Genomic DNA, 24088 nt, shown 5'->3' on the forward strand with positions numbered 1-24088 from the left:
GAGCTTTCTTTGCTCTCTGACTACAGTGATATATAAAAGCATCTCACTAATGAAAAAGTACTCTTTGTTGACTTTGTTTGAGACAGAGAAAATCCAGATGATCTCTAAAACACAATAAAGGCAGATCTGTAAAAATAAAAAAGGAAGCAGCTTAACATTTTTATGTATTCACGTGATATGTTTTATTGCCTTATTTCTAACAGGGATCAAGTTTATACAGTAAACTTAAATGAAATGCCCAAAACAGAAGTAATACCAAACAAGGTGAGCAACTGTAGTTGGCAAATTTATTTACATTCCCTCTGAACCTGATTAATTTTCCCACTGCCTCCCCCAAAAATGTTCGCAGTTAAAAACTGCTTTGGTTTTGCTTGATTAATACAGAAACTGACATGGCGATCAAGACAACAGGATCGAGAAAACTGTGCTATGAAAGGCAAGCATAAAGTGAGTTAAACAGACAAATGTCTGCTAGATTTAGTCTTTCTGTGGGCTTGATAACACGGTGCCAGCATGTTCAAATGTCTAATATTAATGTAACTACTACTTTCTTTAGGATGAATGCCACAACTTTATCAAAGTATTTGTTCCAAGAAACGATGAGATGGTTTTTGTTTGTGGTACCAATGCATTCAATCCCATGTGTAGATACTACAGGGTAAGTATATTTTATGTGATATGCTTCTTTTGATCAACTTTTCTCCCTTCACTGGTATGCTGTTAGAGTTGAAATCTTTCTGCTTTCCAGTAATTTGTTTTATCTCTAGTGCTATGAAAGAATAAAGACAGAATTCTTCAAGTGGAATTTTAATACAAATAAAATAGTATTGCCTTCAAACGGGCACGTTGAATAGATATGACACTGGCTATTTACTTTTCTTTTGTAGTTGAGTACCTTAGAATATGATGGGGAAGAAATTAGTGGCCTGGCAAGATGCCCATTTGATGCCAGACAAACCAATGTTGCCCTCTTTGCTGGTAAGATCCTTTAGCGTAATGAATATGAATGATTAATGACATTGAAGGTGAAAAAGGAATTTAATGGAAGAGTAAAAGTTAATAACTTGGATACCCACCTTGATCTAAGTGTTCGAAAAGCTAAAATCTATGCACAAATTTCCAAAAAAAGAAGAAATTAAGGGCAAGGATATTTCAGTGCACACTATAAGCATTATGACACCGTGTTGTTAACTAGGCCAGTGGCCCCAGATAAGTTGCTTAAGTTTTTGATGCCTAGATCCCTGTAAAATTAGATAATATCATGGCTGACCTGTCACATGTTGATGGTGAGAATCAGGTGTAGCCCTATTTGTATAGATAATGGTAATACCGGTGAGAGCACTCCAAAGGGCATAACATGCTGCCAGAGCTAACACACTGCAGGATAATTATGGTTATCTTACCAAAATTATAACTTTGGTTTCAGATGGGAAGCTGTATTCTGCCACAGTGGCTGACTTCTTGGCCAGCGATGCCGTTATTTATCGAAGCATGGGTGATGGATCTGCCCTTCGCACAATAAAATATGATTCCAAATGGATAAAAGGTACCTTTGAAGAGCAGTGTCGTGGGTTCACCAGGATAGTGGATGGCCCAAGTGGGGACAGCAGCCACGGCCATCAAGAGGTTCAGCGCATGACTTTATATTGTTTATTTAGAACAAGTACACCCTGCTTTGATTGTGAACAGGAGCATTGACAGGGAATGAGGAGGCTGGTAGCCATGTCAGGAGAGTAAGTTCATCCAGGTGTTTATCCTAGGTGACCTCAAAAAAAAAAAGGGGAGATTTCATCTCTGTGTGTGCCAATTTGTCTAACTTTCTAAATGCACATAATACTACTTGCCATCTACCCATCTTGGAAAGTTACCAGTGAGAATCGATTAGTCCGTATGAGAGCCATTTTGTTCTTCAGAGTCTAGAAATCAAGATTTTTTATTTTCAGTGTAAGAGGTTTTCTTCCCTAGTTAAATAGGTTAATGAATAAATCTGTTGAAACAAAGACCTTTGCTGTAGTTCAGTTCCCTGTAGGTCTTTTTACAGTCCATTAGCTGACTTTAGAGATGACTGGTTCCCTGAAGCTTGAACACACCCATATTGGGACTCCTCAAAGTCGTTGGCAGATTGGAGTTCTTGTTGGCTTGAATGTAACTGTGCAACATCTGTCAGTCATGCTTTGCAGTCGGGGTCTTATGCTAATTGAATTATCCTTTAGGAACCAGTTTGTTTTTAATTTTTCTTTCAGAGCCACACTTTCTTCATGCCATAGAATATGGAAACTATGTCTATTTCTTCTTTCGAGAAATCGCTGTCGAACATAATAATTTAGGCAAGGCAAGTATATGCATTTGGTTTGAATTGTGGACTTGTACTGCATGAAATTGAGACCACTGTGATAGAGTTAAGGATGCTCACTTGGCATGTTTTCCAGCTCTCAATTCAGTATACATAGGGCCAACTGCAGAGAGGTGGGTTGCTTATCATGAGAATAATTGCTGGAAAACATCTGAACAATAACCTGAGTGGGAACAGCAGCCTTGAGTTTTGAGAAGGTATCGTTTTTTTTCCTGCAGCCACAGAGAGTGTTCTACAGGTACCCTTGAGCTACGGATGCTTTTTTTTACTCTTTAGAAAACCACTGATAGTCTATTCTTTCTCAGCGTCAAAAGACAGGATAGAAAGTAGCGACCCCATTCAATTTTTAGTGTTTCAGTGAAAGCCCATGTGATTTTAAAGTATTGCAACCCCTTCTATGCCAAGTTGAAAGATGACATGTTTCATTAACAATACAGGAAGCAAAGTTGGAGACCAAGTGCAGGGATGGTTTTCATTCAGCAAGGCAGATAGACAGCTCACTTCTTGGGAAGCATGCTTAGCAAAACAGGAAAGTGGCTCTTTTTTCCCCCACAGGTGAATCTAGTTTACCTTCTTACTGAACAGACCCCTAGAGAGAAGACTGCTAGATTCTTCTGAACCAGATGTATCTTTAGTATTTTTTGTCCCTCCCTTAAACAGTATCATTTTGTTTCCATTCCTTTCCATGCTCATAACGCCATTGCTTTGCTTCTGTCCGTTGGGCAGGCTGTGTATTCCCGCGTGGCCCGCATATGTAAAAACGACATGGGTGGCTCCCAGCGGGTCCTGGAGAAACACTGGACTTCATTTCTGAAGGCTCGGCTGAACTGTTCTGTCCCTGGAGATTCGTTTTTCTACTTTGATGTTCTGCAGTCTATTACAGACATAATACAAATCAGTGGCATCCCCACTGTGGTAGGGGTGTTTACCACGCAGCTCAATAGGTGAGAGCAGAACCCCGGCACTGCAAAGATATTCTCCACATGCCTGTCAGAACCAAGACAGGCTCCATGTCGCCAGCCTCTTCCTGATGATTTTCTTCCTTTTCAGCATCCCTGGTTCTGCTGTCTGTGCATTTAGCATGGATGACATTGAAAAAGTATTCAAAGGACGGTTTAAGGAACAGAAAACTCCAGATTCTGTTTGGACAGCAGTTCCCGAAGACAAAGTGCCAAAGCCAAGGTAAATAAAAAAGTAGAAAAGGGTTTTGTCTTGAACAAAACCTTCCGGTCATTGGAAGCATCCCTCCTCAGGGAGCAGCTTGGCCAACCTCCCACACCAGGAAGGGGTCCCTCTCTCTGCAGCGTCTCAGACAGAGCCAGCAGACATAGCCCTGTGACCTGCAAGTCCATGAGTGTGAATGGAGAACCCATTGAATTCAGGGGCATAGCATTGCTCCTTTAGTTTCACTCACTCTCCCTCCTCCCTTGACCTCTTCTCTGAGAATATACACTTATTCCTTAGATACAGTACATGGTGTGGCAGGGGCAGCCGAGAGCATAAAATAACGCTGTTTTCCTTTCAGGCCTGGCTGTTGTGCAAAACACGGCCTTGCCGAAGCTTATAAAACCTCCATCGATTTCCCGGATGAAACTCTGTCATTCATCAAATCTCATCCCCTGATGGACTCTGCCGTTCCACCCATTGCCGATGAGCCCTGGTTCACAAAGACTCGGGTCAGGTGAGATTGTGTGTGAAACACTCCTTCCTATTCAACGTTTTCTCTGCCCGTTGGCCTCCCCTTCTGATCTGTGCCGCCTCCTCTTGTAGGTACAGACTGACGGCCATCTCAGTGGACCATTCAGCCGGACCCTACCAGAACTACACAGTCATCTTTGTTGGCTCTGAAGCTGGCGTGGTACTTAAAGTTCTGGCAAAGACCAGTCCTTTCTCTTTGAACGACAGCGTATTACTGGAAGAGATTGAAGCCTACAACCATGCAAAGTAGGTATATGTTACGAGAACGCCCTTCAGCACTGCTCAAAAATTTTCGGCATGTATTTCATCTAGTCATGTCCTTTTGGTCCTCTAAATTAGCAGTGGTTTGGCATAATAGTGTTTTGTGTTTTTTTTCTCATTGAAATAAATCTTGGGTTTGTTTTTTTCCCGAGCCTGCTAGGGCGAGGGGGGTGAACAGTTGATGAGTTTAAAAATAATGCAGCCCTTGTTTTTCACCTGTAGAATATGAGAACATTTTAACAGCACCTCTCTTATCTTGCAGATATATTCCAAGATGCTACATGCAGCAGACAGTTGTGAGCTTGCATACACACACACACAAATATACATGCACATACATACACAGAACGTAGTACTAGTTATTTCCTTCCTATCTTTAATATGTAAGAGAATATTTAGACCATTTAAAAAAAAACATATAAGAAATAGAAGAGAGAAATGGAGCCAAGGGGACTAAGGAGAGAACCAGAACCATCTAACACAGGAAAATTTATATGCATTAAAGCACGATCCTTTTTATTTCTATAGTCAAATGTGGCCTTCGCAAATGCAATTCACTTCTATCATCATAACAGGAAAGCAATGTTTAAAAACCCTTTGTCCAGCCTGAAATTTCACCAACCATGCAGAGAAGTAGAAGATGAATCACATAATTATTATTTCCCAAACTATGTACTTGCCTGGTTTGTTACCAAGAATATTCCTTATGATTTCCCAGGTCTCAGTAATTGCTAAAGCAAACCACACTTGACTGACTAAACATATGGCTTCAAAATGTATCCCACAAAATAGGTGCAGTGCTGAGAATGAGGAAGACAAAAAGGTCATCTCATTACAGTTGGATAAAGATCACCACGCTTTATATGTGGCGTTCTCTAGCTGCATTATCCGCATCCCCCTCAGTCGCTGTGAGCGTTATGGATCATGTAAAAAGTAAGCTCGTGTTTCTTTACTTACCCGGGGTCTTGCAGTATCGAAACCTTTGATGATGAGAAAATCCAAGTTACATTCTGTTTGGTTTTACACAGGTCTTGTATTGCATCTCGTGACCCGTATTGTGGCTGGTTAAGCCAGGGATCCTGTGGTAGAGTGACCCCAGGGATGCTGTAAGTATACTTTGTCACATGAGCTAGGATGAACTATCCTCTCCAGGGTCTCTAAAGCTAGAAATTGCAGAAAACTTCCAATTATACTACTTTTCTTTTCTTTCTTTTTTTTTTTTTTTTTTTTTTGTTATGGGAGAAACAGGAAAACGAAAACCAGGAGACGTGAGAAGGAAGGGAATAATAATACTTAAGGGAAATGGTAGACCTGATAATACTTAAGGGAAATGGATGGAGAGAAAAAACCAATTCTCTTCTGTTCTCTTAAGCATTCTAGTTCACCAGTTTTTAACAGAAATAGTCATTTTAGCAAGTTATGTTAAAATGTTGCTTTTTTTTTTTTTTCTCTCTGCCCATTCTTACTAATCAGTCTGTGTTCTTGGTTCTGCTCTGGTTGTCACTTGTGTTCCTATGAAGGCTGTTAACCGAAGACTTCTTTGCTTTCCATAACCACAGTGCTGAAGGATATGAACAAGACACAGAATTCGGCAACACAGCTCATCTAGGGGACTGCCATGGTAAGACAGAATCTTCCATTCCCACCTGGAGCTTCTTTTTGACCACATTTGCACGTTGACATTATTTTACAATCAGTCTTTTTAATGACTCAGGACACATACCACCTAGCATTTAACTTAAACTTCGCAAAAGCTGAGCTGTTCGGTCATGGGGATACATTAGAAAAGAGGCTTACTTTTTTTTTCCTTCACCATTTACAATTTTGTAGGAAATCTAGAGAGAGGTAGTCTAACCAGTAGGTTAATCTTTTTAATTTATAGTCTTTTTTTTTTTACTTTTTTAGTTAATTGGAATTCATAAATTTTTGCTTTCTTTTGGTTACTTTTCACTGATTACTTGTTCCTTTAATTCTTTTAGAAATTTTGCCTACTTCAACTACACCAGATTACAAAATATTTGGCGATCCAACATCTGGTTAGTTTTTTTTAATTTTTTTGAATTAACAACCTTTTCTTTCCTTCAGTTCAGCATTTTCAGCCCCTTCTCCCCTCCTTTTGCGCAGTTTGGCAGCCCTTCATTTTTCCGCTTTGACTCATATTCCCACTGATGGTACCAAAAGACTTTTCTTACTGAGCACTTCACCCTTGTATAGCATGTTAACACTTCATCATTGACCAAGCCACATCCTTTAAGAAAATTCAAATGGGCTAACATAGACTGCATTCCAGCTGCACGCACGCCCACCCAAGCTTTCTTCTTTCTCACCTCTTTGCATTGTGAATGTTTCTTCTGGTCATCTGTATTTAATGGATGGCGGAATTTCATTATTTTCCCCATCTCTCCTCACCTTTCCTATGACCTAGTAAACAAATACACATTTCCCATAAATGTGTATTTATAAGTTTTAGAGATCTTTGAATGGTTTGCGCTAATCCTGGGAATCTTTGAATGTTGTGGTCTCAGTGGTGTGAAAAAGGCTTCAGTGGAGTGAAGCTGATTTTTGATGTATTAAGATGTTCAATGGGCTCTCCAAGCCTCTGTGTACCTGTTTGGAGCCTCCTTCTGTTAACTGTTGCACCAGTCAGAATTGTGGTCTCTGAGGTTTTAGCTTAAAAGCGTAGGCTTACATTTTGAGGGAAAATCTATTTGGAGGAAATCAGTACTAGACATGCTAAAAGGTTAAGTTAACTCCCGGTCCTATTGCTGCTTCTAAAACTCACCAGCAATTCCTTTCCTCAGGGGGAGAAAAAGATGGTAGATCTTATGTATCAGAATATCCTCATTCAGTTTGTAAATGCCATTGCCTTTGCATTAGGTTCTGCTAACTCTTTGGAAGAAACTCCCCAGCAGTTTTGGAGAGAGTACAAGCAAAGTCTGTCCCCTCCTTCGTTGTTTTACTGTGGGTGGCAGAGCCTTAGTATAGTGAATAATCTACAAATGGACAGGAGCCCCTGGTAACAACCTCTTAGGCAGAGCTGGTTTGTCAGGTCCAAAATCAAGTATTTTCATAGACTTAACCAGATATTTTCCAACAAAGTTCCATCATAGCTTCTTCCCCAGTAAAGCCTATAGATTTTCTAACCATCTGTGAAAGTGCTTTTAAAAATGCATAAAAAGAAATGAAATGATGTCTCACAAGAGAAGGAAGAAACAGCAACTAATCTGCCCTGGGAATTATATTACCTTTTTCATGAGTGTCATTAGTAACCACAGGGGCTTTCCTAAGAGCCTTTCGAGTATCTTTAATTTTGAAATCTGCTGAATATGTCTTTACTGTTAATTTTTAGTTTTCATTCTTCCCTTGAAAGGAAGGAATTTGATGTAGCTTCCTCAGGCGTGTTTTTACAAAATCCTAGAGCAAACTTTCTCATAAAATTTACTCAAACTTTATTTAAAAATGCAACAGACCAATCAAAAAAAATCTTGACACTATCCATATTAATAAAAATCTGTTTGCCACCACAGACATGGAGGTATCTTCATCTTCTGTTACCACAATGGCAAGTATCCCAGAAATCACACCTAAAGTGATTGATACCTGGAGACCTAAACTGACAAGCTCTCGGAAATTTGTAGTTCAAGATGATCCAAACACTTCTGATTTTACTGATCCTTTATCGGGTATCCCAAAGGGTAAGGCCTCAGCAGGGACCTCATCTCTAACTGCATGGAAACCTGATCCTTAATGTCACTGAGGAGTATGTGGTTCTCCAGAGGTGAGCCTCACAGGAGCTTCTGCGGTTGTACCTCCACCGCCCCTTGCCACAGTCTCTCTGGCTTTCTGTGGTTATATCTGAGTGCATTCCTTAAAAGATAAAAGAGGTGGAAAGCTGTTGGAGAAAAGACTGGTGAAGCAGCCACTCAGACAATCTAATCTGTGTTGATTTCTGTCTGAAGAAGCAGAGAGCCTGCTGGATTTCAGGGAATTTCGAGGGTCACCGCAGCAACATCAAAAAACAAAACTCATTAATTGCAAATATCCTGATATCAGATGTTTTGTCTAGGAGCCTTTCCCAGACTCTTGTTTAGCTTCAATTCAAAATGCAATCTGAAAAGGATATGTGAGATGCTAAGTTGCTTGAATGCCACAAGCAATAAAACATAACAGAGTGCTCGTCCATAACTATCATTTTCAGCCCGTAATAGGAGCAGTTATAAAATAGCTGCCTGTTGAGTTAGCTTATTAAATATATTACTCTAGGAAAAAAAATCTATTCTTTAGTACTTACTAAACTATGGTATCAGGTTTCCAATCAGTTTTTATGGCAGCACATTGTCATTTATGATTTATATCGGTTGATTTTCATTTTATATGTTTTCGTTGTAACCAATTTTATAATCATTCTTCTTTCTGCTTTGCTTTCTTTAGTAACACCATTTTTTTCTACTTTTCTTTCTCGGTCTTTCACAGTGCCACTGAATTCCATAACATTAATTAAACATTAATTAAAAACAACTAATGTTCAAAGGCCTTAGTACTAACTTAAAGCAACAGAATCTTCAAAATCACTCTGACTTACCTTACTCTGGGATAGCTGTGTTTATAGCATGTAACAGACTTGAATACCTCTTAAACTAACTTTTTTTAATTAATTGTTAGATGTCTGTGGTTGCATTAAAAGGTTAAGTTTAATTTCAGTAATTATAAACTAATTTGCTCTTCTTTTTCTAGGTCTAATTTAAATATTTTCAAATATCTTCAGATAATTTGACAGTTTACTTAACTAATACATAGTATGTTTCCTTAGACTGTCTGGATTTCTTACATAGTCGGTCATTCAAGAGTGCTTCACCCCAAGATGGAATGAAAAAAAAAATCCAAGCAAACATGAAAGTCTCTATTTATAGCTAACAGTGATCAAGAAGATATTTTTGGTTTGTGAACAAATTATATGTTCATATTAAAGTTAGTATAATTGTATTGGAGTAATTATTTTAGCATATGTTTATGCTAATTATTACATTTTCCTATATCCTAGTAGTTACCTTTTAATCCTGAATTAAGAGAAAATTATGAGACAAAACATATGAGTTTAAAGTTAGCTGTTTAGAAAATATACACTTCTAACTATTTTTTAGATAGAAACTCTTACATTTCTAACATATAACATCTATTTATGAGGGATTGGAGGAAAAGAACAGAAGAATACAGATCAGTGGGAGATTAGAGTTATCCTGGCATTTGCAGCAATCCTATATGTCTCTGGGGATCCTAGTTTGATTAAAGACAAAATATACAAGGAATTTTGGAGTCTACTTGACCCTCCGAGCTAAGCATATGAACCATATGAAGGTCGTGTTGGCTCACTGAAAGCCATTTGCTATTTATTATTATTTTTAAAAAGCACCTTATTCACATTGTCCCATGTGTCTATTTCAGGTGTACGATGGGAAGTCCAGTCTGGAGAGTCCAACCAGATGGTCCACATGAATGTCCTCATCACCTGTGTCTTTGCTGCTTTTGTTTTGGGGGCATTCATTGCAGGTGTGGCAGTATACTGCTATCGAGACATGTTTGTTCGAAAAAACAGAAAGATCCATAAAGATGCAGAGTCCGCCCAGTCATGCACAGACTCCAGTGGAAGTTTTGCCAAACTGAATGGTCTCTTTGACAGCCCTGTCAAGGAATACCAACAGAATATTGATTCTCCTAAACTGTATAGTAATCTGCTAACCAGTCGGAAAGAGCTACCACCCAATGGAGATACTAAATCCATGGTAATGGACCATCGAGGGCAACCTCCAGAGTTGGCTGCTCTTCCCACTCCTGAGTCTACACCCGTGCTTCACCAGAAGACCCTGCAGGCCATGAAGAGCCACTCAGAAAAGGCCCATGGCCATGGAGCTTCAAGGAAAGAAACCCCTCAGTTTTTTCCATCTAGTCCGCCACCTCATTCCCCATTAAGTCATGGGCATATCCCCAGTGCCATTGTTCTTCCAAATGCTACCCATGACTACAACACGTCTTTCTCAAACTCCAATGCTCACAAAGCTGAAAAGAAGCTTCAAAACATTGATCACCCTCTCACAAAGTCATCCAGTAAGAGAGATCACCGGCGTTCTGTTGATTCCAGAAATACCCTCAATGATCTCCTGAAGCATCTGAATGACCCAAATAGTAACCCCAAAGCCATCATGGGAGACATCCAGATGGCACACCAGAACTTAATGCTGGATCCCATGGGATCGATGTCTGAGGTCCCACCTAAAGTCCCTAACCGGGAGGCATCGCTATACTCCCCTCCTTCAACTCTCCCCAGAAATAGCCCAACCAAGCGAGTGGATGTCCCCACCACTCCTGGAGTCCCAATGACTTCTCTGGAAAGACAAAGAGGTTATCACAAAAATTCCTCCCAGAGGCACTCTATATCTGCTATGCCTAAAAACTTAAACTCACCAAATGGTGTTTTGTTATCCAGACAGCCTAGTATGAACCGTGGAGGATATATGCCCACCCCCACTGGGGCGAAGGTGGACTATATTCAGGGAACACCAGTGAGTGTTCATCTGCAGCCTTCCCTCTCCAGACAGAGCAGCTACACCAGTAATGGCACTCTTCCTAGGACGGGACTAAAGAGGACACCGTCCTTAAAACCTGACGTGCCACCAAAGCCTTCCTTTGTTCCTCAAACCCCATCTGTCAGACCACTGAACAAATACACATACTAGGCCTCAAGTGTGCTATTCCCATGTGGCTTTATCCTGTCCGTGTTGTTGAGAGGATGATGTTGTAAGGGTACCTTAAAACAAGAGACTCACTTGTATTTTAAGAGAACCAAGTGGCCAAAGAAACTCATTCTAACTTTGGCAACATCAGAACTTGCCACATGTAGCTACTGCAGCAAGGCTTCTGTGTACTTGCCTGAAAACAAAGGAAGGTGCTGGTCATTCCATTTCTTTTGTTTGAAGCTAAAGAGATGTGTAGCTCACAGGGGCTACCTTACCAGTATAAAGAGCTGATAACAGTACTCAGAAGAATCTGTGAACAAATACTTGAAAATGGGTTCAATGTAGACTGCCATTATGTGTGGTCTTCCCATTAAATGTGAACATTTTAATATGTATGCATTCACCTTGCCTCTTGCACAAATGTCAAAAAAAAGATGGTAATGTCTCAAAGAAATGAACTTGTAGATTACCAAGCAGTTTGCTAAAAATTCAATCTTTGACCCAAGCTGTAGCATTTTTTTTTCATGTGTGGCATCTTTTTCATGCCACCAACAAACTTGTTGCGTGCGTGTGTGTGTGTGTGTGTGTGTGTGTGTGTGTGTTCTGTACCCACTAGGATTTGTTTAGGTGCCCATTGCATCTTTTTGTGCTATGGAGTTGTTTACATTAAGCATGACTGAACGAGAGACAATACTATTTCCCACAGGAGTCCATTGGGTTCAGCTTTGAAAGAGGAATAGAATCGAGGCTCCTTTGACCATCAAAATGATGAACTTTACTTATGTGGTACCCAATGCCAGAATGTAAGAGTTGCAAGTGATTTTGTGCTGCTATTCATTAAAACTTGTATTCCAGTCTTGCCACCTTAAGGAGATCAAGATATTAAGAGGTATCCTTGATTTATTTTCCAGTATTCAGTAGTAAAATTTTCCTGTCCACTGTGAATCAAAGCCTGAGTCACTCTATTTAATCTTGGACACACTAATAAGGTTTTATTTTGATTGTGTTCGTTTTTTCCCCCCGCATAGTAAAATTTCTCCTCCTTTAACTCCTCCTACCCCCCAAGGTAAGAAACAAAAAACAAACAAACAAACAAAAATAGAAGACAAAAGAAAGACATATGAAAGGAATTGTAATTGGCTTAACAGAAACAGTCTGTAAAAACCTAACAGTGGTGCAATCATGTTGTCTGTGTTGTGTTATGTGAGAATTTTCTCCTAAGTCATGCAGGTAATGACAATATACTGTAAATACCACATGTGAGTTTACCTGAATCTGTGCATTTTGTGCCTTATTCATGAGAATGATAGAAGTACTAAAATCTGTCAAGTGTTTTCAGTATAGCACATTATTTACTGAGTGCCAGTTGTAAATGTTTTCAACCAGCACCTGAAAAGACTCTTTTCAAAAAATCACAGAAACAACCTAGAATAATTATTTGTTACATAATCCGACCTCATAGCAGCATTACATTCTTTGCCATGATAAACATTCCGCTCCTGCTTTCCTAAGGATGAAACAGTGATAATGTGAACTCAAATGAGGTTTCCTGGGTAATGTGACACCTGCAGAAACTATAGAGCGTCATTTATACGTAGTTTGGCAGAAACCACTTACGGCTGATGATGCGCAACCCTGCTGACTGTTTCAGTTAATATGCTGCACACCACACACTTGTTTAGTGAACCAAATCTAGAAAGTACCAAGGCAGAGGTATGCTCCTGCTGTAGTCAGGCAAATGAGTTCAACTGGATTTCTTTTGACTATACTGTTGGTACCTATTACTTGGGGGAGGACATGTTGCAGAAGACCAGATCGTTTTTATACAGAATGTGAAATACTGATACAGTTATTCTTTTTTTTAAAGAACATTGTTTTATAAAGAACGTGATTTCCAGTGATCTCTGGAAGCTCTAAAGCTAAAATTTCTGTTCTTGAAACACTTCAGCTTTGCAACTAAAATATTACAGATTAATAATAAATTAAACCAACCAATGATAAACACTACTCAGTCCACCAACAACAGTGTTTGAATTCACCTTACCAATATTAATCCCAGTGTGTGTAAAACAGAACAGTAACTCTATGTGACCCCAGATAACATTTTGTAACATTGTGCTTCCTTGTAGTTTGTAATGTGAGTTCAATCAGTATTTATGTTGAAATTTCTAACATTAAATCTAGTCTCTATCCTGTTAATTTAATTTTTAAATGCTTTATCCATTTGTGCAAAGGTAAACGCAGATTGTATCTTTTTTAATGGTACGGCATAAAAAGTAACCCTCAAATGAAGTGTCTCTATACTGTTTTATAGAGTACTTTAACATGTATAGATACCTTGTAAACTTGTATTGTGGATGTGTAAATAATATGTACTTTGGGTTTTTAACACCGCATGTAAAGTCAAAATAAAATATACAAATCATTATATCCTGCCTCTTGATATTGAAGAGGTTTATAACATGTTATATTTTTAAAATATTTTTAAGTCAATCAACACCAGTAAGACTTGCTTTTAAAATCTGCCAAAATATTCTTATCTGGAACAGTTGCTCTCCAGTCATGGTTACACTACCATTCTCTCCTTGGAAGGCTGACACTGAAGGTCAGAGCCCCTGAAAAAAATGAGAAACTGTTCAGAAAACCAGTTGAACTGTACTACATCAACAGTCAAATGCTTTAGGCAAACAGTAGTGGTTCACATTGTCCATAGATCTATCTAGTTCAACAGACATTTTTTAAATTCATGATTTGTTTTCCTGCATGAAATTTTTCACGTAATAGTTCAAAATTATAACTGGCAAACAGGGTTCCCGTGAACATTTCTTGCTATTTGGTATAAGGAGTTTCTCAGTTCCCTTGTTTTAAACAAATAGAATAAATTAGGAGCTCTCTTCCCTAAAATTGAAATGAAAGGTAACAATATGATTCCATGGCTTGCTCTTAGCACGTAATGAGTTGGTGGCTGCTGTCATTGCTTCTCGTGGATGTTGGCAGTGGCAAGCCACTTCTGAGAGAGACAACAGGGGTGGTTGTAGCAATCCCTGCCCTCTTGTTTCTAGCTGCTACTCCTGGCCAAAGCCCATCTGCAGCTCCCATGTGGTCATGTTTTCTCAAGGAGCCTCAGCAGCATCTTTGCTGAACAGCAGAATGGCCATATTCCTGTCTCGAGTCTTATTCTCCTTGATAGTGTCATCTAATTAGGGGTGCTGCATTTCAGTGTCAATTTAGTGGTATCAGAAGTCCTTGTTTGTTCCTATCATGGCATGCAATACTCCAGAGACATGAGGAAAAATTTGAAGGAAACTTTTTGTGAGAGAAGAAGACCAGTGGATGGCCTATTTGCCCCATTTCACAGCTCCTGGCACCACAGGTGGTGCCACCAGCCACAGAACCTGACCTTGGCCTTCCAAACTACCCTATCATTGGAAGGAAGTCTCTGTAAGTGCACACCATTATAGTGCTGGAGAAGAGGGTGGAAGGTGTCTCCCATCTTACTGACTTGCAGAAGTCAATTTGTAACTCAGATTTCGAACAAATGGATGAAAGAAGACACAAGGGAAATGCATCTTCAACCTTGTCTCACTCTGTCGCCCAGGCTGAAGTGCAGTGGCACGATCTCGGCTCCCTGCAACCTCTGTATCCCGGGTTCAAGCGATTCTCCTGCCTCAGCCTCCTGAGTAGCGGGGATTACAGGCACAGGCACTCGCCACCATGCCCAGCTAATTTTTGTATTTTTAGTAGAGAAGGGGTTTCACCATGTTGGCCAGGTTGGTCTCGAACTCCTAACCTCAGGTGGTCCACCTACCTCAGCCTTCCAAAGTGCTGGGATTACAGGCATGAGCCACCACACGCAGCCTCTTCCTAGGCTTCTTTAGCATTGCATTATCATTCATTTGCATTGCCTGTTTCCATTAAATTGGTGTTTATTACACCTACTGCCTGTTTACTAGTTTTTCTGAGTTCAACGATTTTTTTCTCTCCTAAAAAATGCACCTTTCTTTTCTCCCTTATAGAAGTTCTTAGCCTTATTCCATCATAGACATTTTTGATAATTTAATGAATGCTATGGACTGAAAGGCGCGTTTCCCTTTCCTCTCCAGGACATTTACAGTCCCCTAAAATCACATCTATGAATCCTCAAGATAAATGCTCAGATCCCATTTGAGAGAAGTAGGGTAAGGGAACTTGGGACTTTTTTCAAAGGGAGCACATAAAACCAGAGAGTAATGGGACAAATACAATAACCAGGACAAGGCACTGTGCTCTGGTTCCAGAAATTCCATCGACTAAGCACTTGGTTACCCTGGGAAGGGGCAACTTTGAAGCCAGATGGAACACTTGAAATGCTGATACAGGCTAAGAAGAAAGGGCATCTCTTCTTCTGCCAGGTAGTGGTATGATGGCCCAGGTGCTGGTCTGGAACCAGGACTCACCTTCCTGCCATCAGAGGATTTCAACTTTCTCATCTTCTCCCAGCTGGTCTCTCTCATCTCCTTGTCAGAGGACGGCAAAGAACAAAGTGTCCAAAGCAGCCCTAGGTCCAGGTCCAGGGAGCTGAGTTCTAATCCTCACTCCATCACTCATCTAGTGATTAAGGGGCACTCCACCTCTCCTGACTTTGGTAAAGAGATGATTTGACATCCATGTCTCTGACAGTTCTACGGTCTGTGTCAACTCTGCAATTCTATTATTTTATGAATGCTATGCTTAACTATTACAAGTTCAATAGCTTGGTTGGTAGTATGTTTATGGATGCATGAGGCCTGCTCCCTGTTAGATATAAGGTATATGTGAGATTAACAAGTAAGTTATGATAAACAGTGCACTTTAAGTCATTTACCTTGGATCTATTAATATATTTGATGCTTACACTGTTTGCATATATAACATGTGAAACACTTAAATCTCTGCCAGTGTTGCATTTTTTAAATCAAATAGATGTGGTATCATAAACAAAGAGGAATGGACCTATAATAAAATCAATCTTTAATTCTTGGGGGGATGGAGGGTGCAAGGCTGGAGTGGGAGGTAATGTCTTGGTCATTCAAATGGTGAATCAACTAGAATTCATATATAAAGAAAAATAGCATATTTTTAGCCCCTGTCTCATGATATAATTCTTTTTAAAAATTAGGTATTGATTACTGGTTGATAAATCTCATTTTAACATGCACTTGAGTACACTTAGCCTCATATGCAGGGTTTAGGTAAAGGAAAGTATGAAAATACAGCATTATATATGCGCTGTTACTTGTGAGAGTTCTTCATTAGTGTGAGATGGACCTACCTAATGCTACTGTAAAGACTGACTTCAGACCAGTTAGAGCAGTGGTAAGAAGGAAGATTTGTCAGTTTCAAGCAGCCCTGTGCAGTGGAATGTTCCATGCTGATACAGGTTCTAAATCTGTGCTGTCCAACCTAGTAGGTTAGCATATGTGGTTACTGAGTACTTGAAATGTGGCCAGTATTTGTGAGGACTTAACTACACTGGGCAAAGCCATCTACAAGGCCACCCCTCCTCTGGCACTACTGTAAGAGGGTAGGCTATGGCTCCGAATACAGCAATTTCATGAGGTATTTAACTCTGATTAAAAGATAAAACATGCCTTGTACATTTTGTGTATCTACTCTGGGGCTTCACAGAGAGTTGAACTCACAATTGATCACCCGATCAATCATAGATCTAGTTTGAGGTCTGTTTTCTGATTTAGAAACTGTAATAAGCACATCCATTGACCGCTAAGAAAGCATCAGTGCTTCGCTTATGTGGACACACTTCTCTTACATTTTCCTGGTGCTTTTGAGCCCTGTTCAGTTAATTCCCAACATGCCTTTTTTTTTCTCTTTTTGAAAGGGATAAGATTGTCATTCCCATTTTCAAGGTACAGAAATTAAGATTACTGTGAGTGTGACAACTATGGACATATAAATGACAGTCAATTCAAAAATCAGGGTTAATTCACATGTTCTCACACTCATGCCCGACGCACAAGCTAACACCCTCTGTGAGAGGGTTGAAGAGGGAATATCAGTGTTCAATCAGTAAGGATGGCCTCTCTCCAGCACTTCATGTATAATGAAGAGAAACAAAAAAGGTAGAATAATTACAGTACCCAGGAATACATGCCAAACTTCCAATGAAAAAACGGAACATTCAGTGACATCAGTCACATGCTGAACCATCATAATGAACATGCCAAATCAATTATTTGAAAAAAGAATCCATGGGCTGAATTGACAAGGTGTAGGCTGAAAGCACCCAAAAGGATGCATTCAGAGATATTACAAGGAACTAACCTGATGTGTCCAAATTGTACCCATCTAGGTTTCTGGGCATCTTGCCAGATCTAAACCTGTGGACTGGCAGAGAGTCTCTGGGGAGAATTTGTTTCTTACTTTGGAATTTCTTCATATTGAGCTGTGGTTGTATATTGGGAGTTAAACACAGTTACGATTTTTCCACTCCTGCCTGTGGTTGGGAGATCTTTAGGAGTCGGACTATCTTAAAGATAGACTATCTTAAAGTTTTCTGATCATTTGAGCTGCCTAGCCTTCTGTGAGGCATTAGAGTAAGCACACAAAAAAATCTGTTGAAGAAACAAATTTGGTGATTGCCCCAGCATCTTATCCTAAGTCAGGTGGCACGGCCTTGCCAGACATTTGCAACTGTTAATGCTAATAAGCATAGTAAAAGCATATATACCTTCTTAGCATTTGCAAATCAGGTTTTCAGATAAGAGGATTATAGCATTCTTTAACCATTCTCAAAGGAGCATTCCATGGGTTTGGGAGACAGCTTTGGAAAGTATAAGAAAGAAATGGACCCTTGGAGTACATTTGCAAATGTGAAAGTTTAGAGAGTTTAAGAGAGCATTTGGGATATGAATTAGGCTCCAAAGTTCAATGACATCTCAGGTTCAGAGACAGAGTCAGGCAATTTGGAGTTTTGTTGGTCTGTATGTTACTGGAGTGACTCATAAAATTGAGATCAATTCTTAAGATTCAATCTGATCTGATGATAGCCTCTTCTGGCTGCCCAATTAAGGCTTCACCCTGAAAAATTCCATCAGCTTTTCAGAACTTACTAAACTATTATTTCCAACTACCTATGGAACCCACACTTCATAGAGGTAGAAATGATTGACGTCATATGGTCTGCTTAATTTACATGAATATCATAAATGAGAGAAAAGAGCAAAACACTAAAATGGAAGAAAGCAATAGAGTTCAAATTATTTTAAATATATATACATATATATGAGTCTAGAAAAAACATCAAAAATATTAAAAACTGCTTAGAATCATTAAAACTGACATGTTTTGAAACCTGCTTCATTCAAACATACATTTTTGAAAATTCTCTGTACATTTTTATTCTGTTTGTTTTAAAAAGGAAAAAAAAATCCTGGAAACAGCCCCTGACTTTGTTTAGTTATCTAGTCTCAAGGAAAGATGAAATCTTTATTTACCACTGAAAACAAACTCCCAAAAGGTTTGATTTCACTACAAGGAAGGTATCTATGATTATGACCGACCTTGATGTTCTTTGGTTCCTAGAGTGTCTAAATAAAATGTTTCTTTTTTTTTTTTTTTTTTTTTGCTGGAGATACTGGAAATAAACTGATGCAATGTGGAAATTATAAAAAAAACAAAAGACAGAACTCGGGACAGAACTAGGACCCAGGCAGAATAGCCAGGCAATGGCAGAGCACGGTGTGAGTACATGGCTAGCATCCAGAGCAGGAACTCAGAATGGAGATGCCGTGGCAGCCTGGGCCTTCTCTGTGTCTCAAAGGGCAACCACACAAAAAGATGGAAACCCCCATTTTCTCCTTTGTCTTTTCATTCCTAGATTCAAGAATAGCAGAAAGCAAGGAAGCAGATGAATAGAGAGCAGGTAGCTTTGAGGACAATGAGATTATTATGGTAATGACAACTTGGGAAAATATGAAATAATTAGTAGAGCAAAATCCTCTCGTCTGTGACAGCATGCCAGTTAAGGATGTCAGGAAAACCACACCCCTTTTGCAAAGTTCCCTGCCATTCCTCCTCTCCCCCTACTTTTTAAAAAGTAAATTTTCTCAGTTTTACAAGTTCTCTTTTAGGAGAAGTAATTCTGCTCCTCCTATTGTAGCTATGGACTACCTTAAGGAGATGTTTTGGGGTAATCTCAACCAGGCTTGCCAGCCAAAATGGAATTGGCATTTAATGGCCTAGTTGTATGTCATACTATCTCATTAGGGTTTCCACGGTTCCAACTTACATCAAGAATGTCAATACCAAGACCATTCAATAGGGAGATCATATTTCCTGAAAATGAGCCTAGGAATCAAAAGGCATAAAGCCACCATAGAGAAAATTACACCTATTTTTGAAAAAAATTAAGTTATTGCATAACTGGACATGTCAGAGGCGTTCGAACCAGAGCGACCCCATTTTGAGTGAGGGCTAGGAAAATGAGGCTGGGACTTGCTGAGCTGCATTCCCAGAAAGTTAGGCATTCCTAGCCTCTAGATGTTTACAGTTAAGGGAACAGATTGATAATGTTTACTAAACAGACCCAGACTTGGGATTGTCCTAAAATCCTGTTATCTTGAGAACAAAAGCATCCCTAATTTTGCTTGAAAGATAATAATATCGATTTTTAAGAAAATTAATCCCTTATCACAAAACTTTGTAGCAGAGCACATCTCCCCATAATCTTTTTTCATCATATATATATATATGTATATACACACACACACACACAAGCATTGTACCTAGGGTGGATGTGTTTCTCCTACTTTTGGAAGCACCCTACTCTGTCTATGGAGTAGCTGTTCTTTCACAACTTTACCTTCTTAATAAACTTGCTTTTGCTTTGCACTGTGGATTCGCCCTGAATTCTTTCTTGCAAGAGATCCAAGAACCCTGTCTTGGGGTCTGGATCGGGACCCTTTTCCTGTAACAGACGTGTATTTCTTGGTTTTAGATTAGTCACCCACTGCCAGGGAATTAGGAGATAGCTCTGGAGTTAGAATGCTTTTACTGTACATATGAAATCTCCCAAGTTGAATAATTTCTATATCTCCAGTATCTAAAATGTGTACCCTGGGAACACTGAAAACACATTGATTACATTTTGAGACCCCTGCTGCACTGGGCCTTATACACATTTGGTAAGAATCATGTCAGGCTCTAGCCTAACAAAGTTATTGCCCTATGCCAGAATTGATGGTGGCCAAGAACTACAATATTTTGCAGTTTTCCCCTTTGAATCTCTTATGTCTTTGCCAGTGATCTTATCTTTTGCTTCTTTTCCTCTCGTGTTTATTTGAACACCAGTATATTTATGCAGTTATTTAGAAGACATACAAGAAAGATTCAGGTTGGCTATGCTTGACAGAAATCTATAAGATAATCCCTGTATAAACGTGTCTAACAACTATTTGGTTTTGTTCACATCTGATTAAAACATAACAGGAAAAGTCACAGTTCGTAAAAAACAACACAACAAAAATTCTTGGCAGAATGGTTGTTTTAGAGCTTTGTGAAAAAACTCCCTTCAGTGTCAGAATAAACACTGAAAAGGAAGGCAGGGAGTCTAGAAAGAATGAATTCCCCTTCAGCCCTGTAATTAGGATCCTTCCATCATGTGAGTGGCAAAAGGCATGGGGAATGTGGCATGTTTGGAAATGTAAAATATCACTCTGAGGTCTTATATTTCCCTCAGGAGAGAAGGTAGCTTCCAGAAGCTTAGGAGGGACAAATTAATTACAGGCTTTCATTGGGAAAGCAGAAAGAGAATGAAGGATCTTAGAAACTAAACGGGAGTGTCAGAATACCCTGAAAACTTCTCTAAGAGCAAGCAACTAGATGAAAGACAGAAGGGCACGTAGAGAACATTCTGCTTCATAACTACATTACCCTGACATCCCAAACAACAAAGTATGAGGGAGGCTAGGAAGCTCTGTACTCATGCTTAGCTGGACTCTTTGATAAAAGTTGAAGGAGATAGAAAGGAAAGTCGAATAGGAAGGAAAAGTGGGAGGAGCTGGGGAGCAGTGATAACATTTAAAGACTAGTAAGCTAGGTACCTAAGTGTTTCTACATACTTAAAAGGATTGCCCTAATATACCGCATAATATTATTGTGGTAAAGAAATAACGACACACTTCCATTCTATAAGTATATGTATATTCTATGATTTATGTAAGCATTGAGGAAATTATTAAAGGATAAACACCAAGTGTTAACGTATGTTACTGAGTAAAGTGCGGGAAGTCAAAATGGTAATAACAACAATAACAGAATGTGACAGGGAGGATGACCATAGTAAAGAGCATGTATGATATCATCCCATTCCTGAGTACATATCCATATCTATATCTATATAGACACATAAATACTGTGTCTTTATATAAGGATAAAGGGATGTGTGGAGGATCAGCATATTTGGCTGTCTACCTACTAACCATCCACCCACCTACCCCTACTTCTAACTTGCTGGGAGTGGTCACCTCCACCTACAGAGCCTGAAAATGCAAAATACTTCCTTTTCCAGTCTCTCCTACAGTGAGAGCATAGACACGTGACTCAATTCTGGCCAGTAGAATGTGAGCAAAAGTGTGGGAGGCTTTGAGGAAGGTTGTCTTTTCTAAGAAAAAGGGAATACATGAAGAAAAGTCTTCTTTCCGGTAGTGGAAACAACAGATGGTGCATGGATCAGCAGCTGCCATCTTGGTACCATGAAAGCAGGCTGGGGGAAAGGTTCATATGCTGAAGATGGCATAGTAAGGAGATTGAGAGCCCTCAAGTTCTTAATGGCTATGTAGAGCTGCTAAACTCACCAACTTTGAAGACTCTCAGGTTTGGGTTTCCTGTTACAGGAGATATGAATGTTTTTATTTTGTTTTGTTTTACTTTGTTTTGAGACAGAGTCTCGCTCTTTTGCCCAGGCTGCAGTGAAGTGGCACAGTCTCGACTCACTGCAACCTCCATCCCCCAGGTTCAAGCGATTCTCCTGCTTCAGCCTCCCAAGTAGCTGGGATTACAGGCTCCCACCACCATGCCCAGCTAATTTTTGTATTTTTAGTAGAGATGGGATTTCACCATGTTGGCCAGGCTGGTCTCAAATTCCTGGCCTCAGGTGATCCACACTCCTCAGCCTCCCAAAGTACTGGGATTACAGGCATGAGCCACCGCGCCTGGCAAATGTTCTTCTTGTCCCATTGTTGGTCAGGTATTCCTTCTTCTAGTCAGAAGCACCCTAACAGATAGAGTAACCAACACGTTCAAGATGGTCATCTCACAGTGGATGGATTAGGAGGGAAGATGGGGTGAAAATCTCCCCCTCTCTCTTATCTATTTATCTGTCCTATATAATTTGTTTATCTTGGTGCTTTTCAAGCCTGGTTGTACATTAGAATCATCTGGGAGGCTTTTAAAACCACCAAGGCCTGGACTGCATCCCAGAATAATTAAACAATTAAATTAGCATCTCTAGGGTGGGCCCAGGCATTGGTATTTTAAAAGTGGTCTCCAAAAGATTTTGATTTAGAGAGTTGAAATCCCCTGCTCCATGTTATGTCTTTTCTATGTATTGTAAAAATCTTCGTGTGTATATTTGTTATCTATTGTTATGAAATAAACTCTTGTTTTTGTTTCATATTGCTACATAATGCATTAGCACAAACTTGGAGACTTATAACATTTATTAGTTCACAGTTCTGTAGGTCAGAAATGGGGGCCAGCTGGACAGGGTTCCCCACTCAGGGTTGCACGAATCTATAATCAAGGTATTAACTGAACTGTGCTCTTATCTGGAGGCTCTGGAGAAGAATCTGCTCAGAACTGTCTCAGACTGTTGGTAGAATTCAGTTTCCTATGGCTGTACGACTGAGGTCCCAGTTTTCTTGCTGGCAGTCAGCAGGGCTATTCTTATCATCTAGAGGTTGTTTTACTTCTTGTCATGTGGCCGTCTACATCTTTAAGACAGTAAGGCCATATCAAATCCTTCTTTTTTTTTTTTTTTTTTTTTGAGAAGGAGTCTCGCTCTGTCGCCCAGGCTGGAGTGCAGAGGTGCGATCTCTGTAACCTCTGCTCACTGCAACCTCCATCCCCCAGGTTCAAGCAGTTCTCATGCTCTAGCCTTCTGAGTAGCTGGGATTACAGGCACATGCTATCTCACCCAGCTAATTTTTTGTATTTTTAGTAGAGACTGGGTTTCACCATGTTGGCCAGGCTGGTCTTGAACTCCTGACCTCAAGTGGTCCACCCATCTCGGCCTCCCAAAGTGCTAGGATTACAGGCATGAACTACCATGCCCAGCCTCAAATCCTTCTTATTCTTCATATCCCTGTGAGTTTTTATTCTGCTACCAGCCAGAGAAAACTTGCTGCTCTTAAGTGCTCATTTAAATACCTGATAAGATCATATAAGGATCATATTGGAAGGTCAACGGACTTGGGGCTTTAATTATATTTGAAAAATCCCTTCACAGCAGTACCTAGATTAGTATTTCATTAAGTAACCAGGCAATGGGAATCTTAGAAGGGCCATCTTTAGGATTCTGTCTACCACAATACCCTCACATTTGATGGCTGACAACAATAACCATTTATTTCCTTACAGTTCTGTAAGTTGACAGTTTGGCAGGGCTCATTTGGGAGAGCTTACCTCTCCACAGAGTGTTAACTAGGCTTACTTATGCATTTGCAGTCAATCAGTTAGTAGATTTGTCTGTGAGGTTGGTTGTCCCCGATAGCCTCATATACCTTGGCTCTTGGCTAGGACATCTGGGACAGACAGATCTCTATCGTCAAATGGTCTCGTTCACTGTCTCCCTGTGATCTCTTAACCTCAAAGAGGCTGCCTAGACTTCTTTCAAAATGCAGGGTTCTAAGAGAATGAGAGAGGATGCTCCCAGGCCTCATTAACAAGAGGCTTGGAAATCGCACAAAATCACATCTGCCACCTCTTTTTGGTCAAAGCAAGTCACAAAGCCAGTCCAGATCAGAAAGTAGGGGAAATAGACTCCACTGCTTGATAGAGGAGCTGTAAA

The 24088-nt window shown here is 39.8% G+C and overlaps 1 protein-coding gene across 20 annotated transcripts in view; it reads left to right on the plus strand.

Moving 5' to 3' along the window:
- SEMA6D (semaphorin 6D) overlaps positions 1-13471 on the plus strand; it is a 589551-nt gene extending 576080 nt beyond the window's left edge. For 9 of the 20 annotated variants that reach the window (XM_016928165.3, XM_009429065.4, XM_063794079.1 and 6 more), the window contains 16 exons: positions 204-264; positions 385-447; positions 557-658; positions 888-978; positions 1427-1546; positions 2244-2332; positions 3080-3297; positions 3404-3535; positions 3879-4034; positions 4124-4297; positions 5105-5245; positions 5341-5418; positions 5833-5933; positions 6292-6348; positions 7840-8007; positions 9755-13471. In XM_016928165.3, coding sequence (XP_016783654.1) covers positions 204-264; positions 385-447; positions 557-658; positions 888-978; positions 1427-1546; positions 2244-2332; positions 3080-3297; positions 3404-3535; positions 3879-4034; positions 4124-4297; positions 5105-5245; positions 5341-5418; positions 5833-5933; positions 6292-6348; positions 7840-8007; positions 9755-11043 — 3040 coding nt within the window. In that variant the 3' untranslated portion in view covers positions 11044-13471. Of the gene's footprint in view, positions 1-203; positions 265-384; positions 448-556; positions 659-887; positions 979-1426; positions 1547-2243; positions 2333-3079; positions 3298-3403; positions 3536-3878; positions 4035-4123; positions 4298-5104; positions 5246-5340; positions 5419-5832; positions 5934-6291; positions 6349-7839; positions 8008-9754 lie in introns of those variants that run through there. The other 11 variants (XM_003314718.7, XM_523068.9, XM_063794082.1 and 8 more) reach the window with 8 other exon arrangements.
- The last annotated feature ends 10617 nt before the right edge of the window (positions 13472-24088 follow it).

The sequence above is a fragment of the Pan troglodytes genome, chromosome 16, assembly GCF_028858775.2.
Source record: "Pan troglodytes isolate AG18354 chromosome 16, NHGRI_mPanTro3-v2.0_pri, whole genome shotgun sequence".
NCBI classification, from domain to species: Eukaryota; Metazoa; Chordata; class Mammalia; order Primates; family Hominidae; genus Pan; species Pan troglodytes.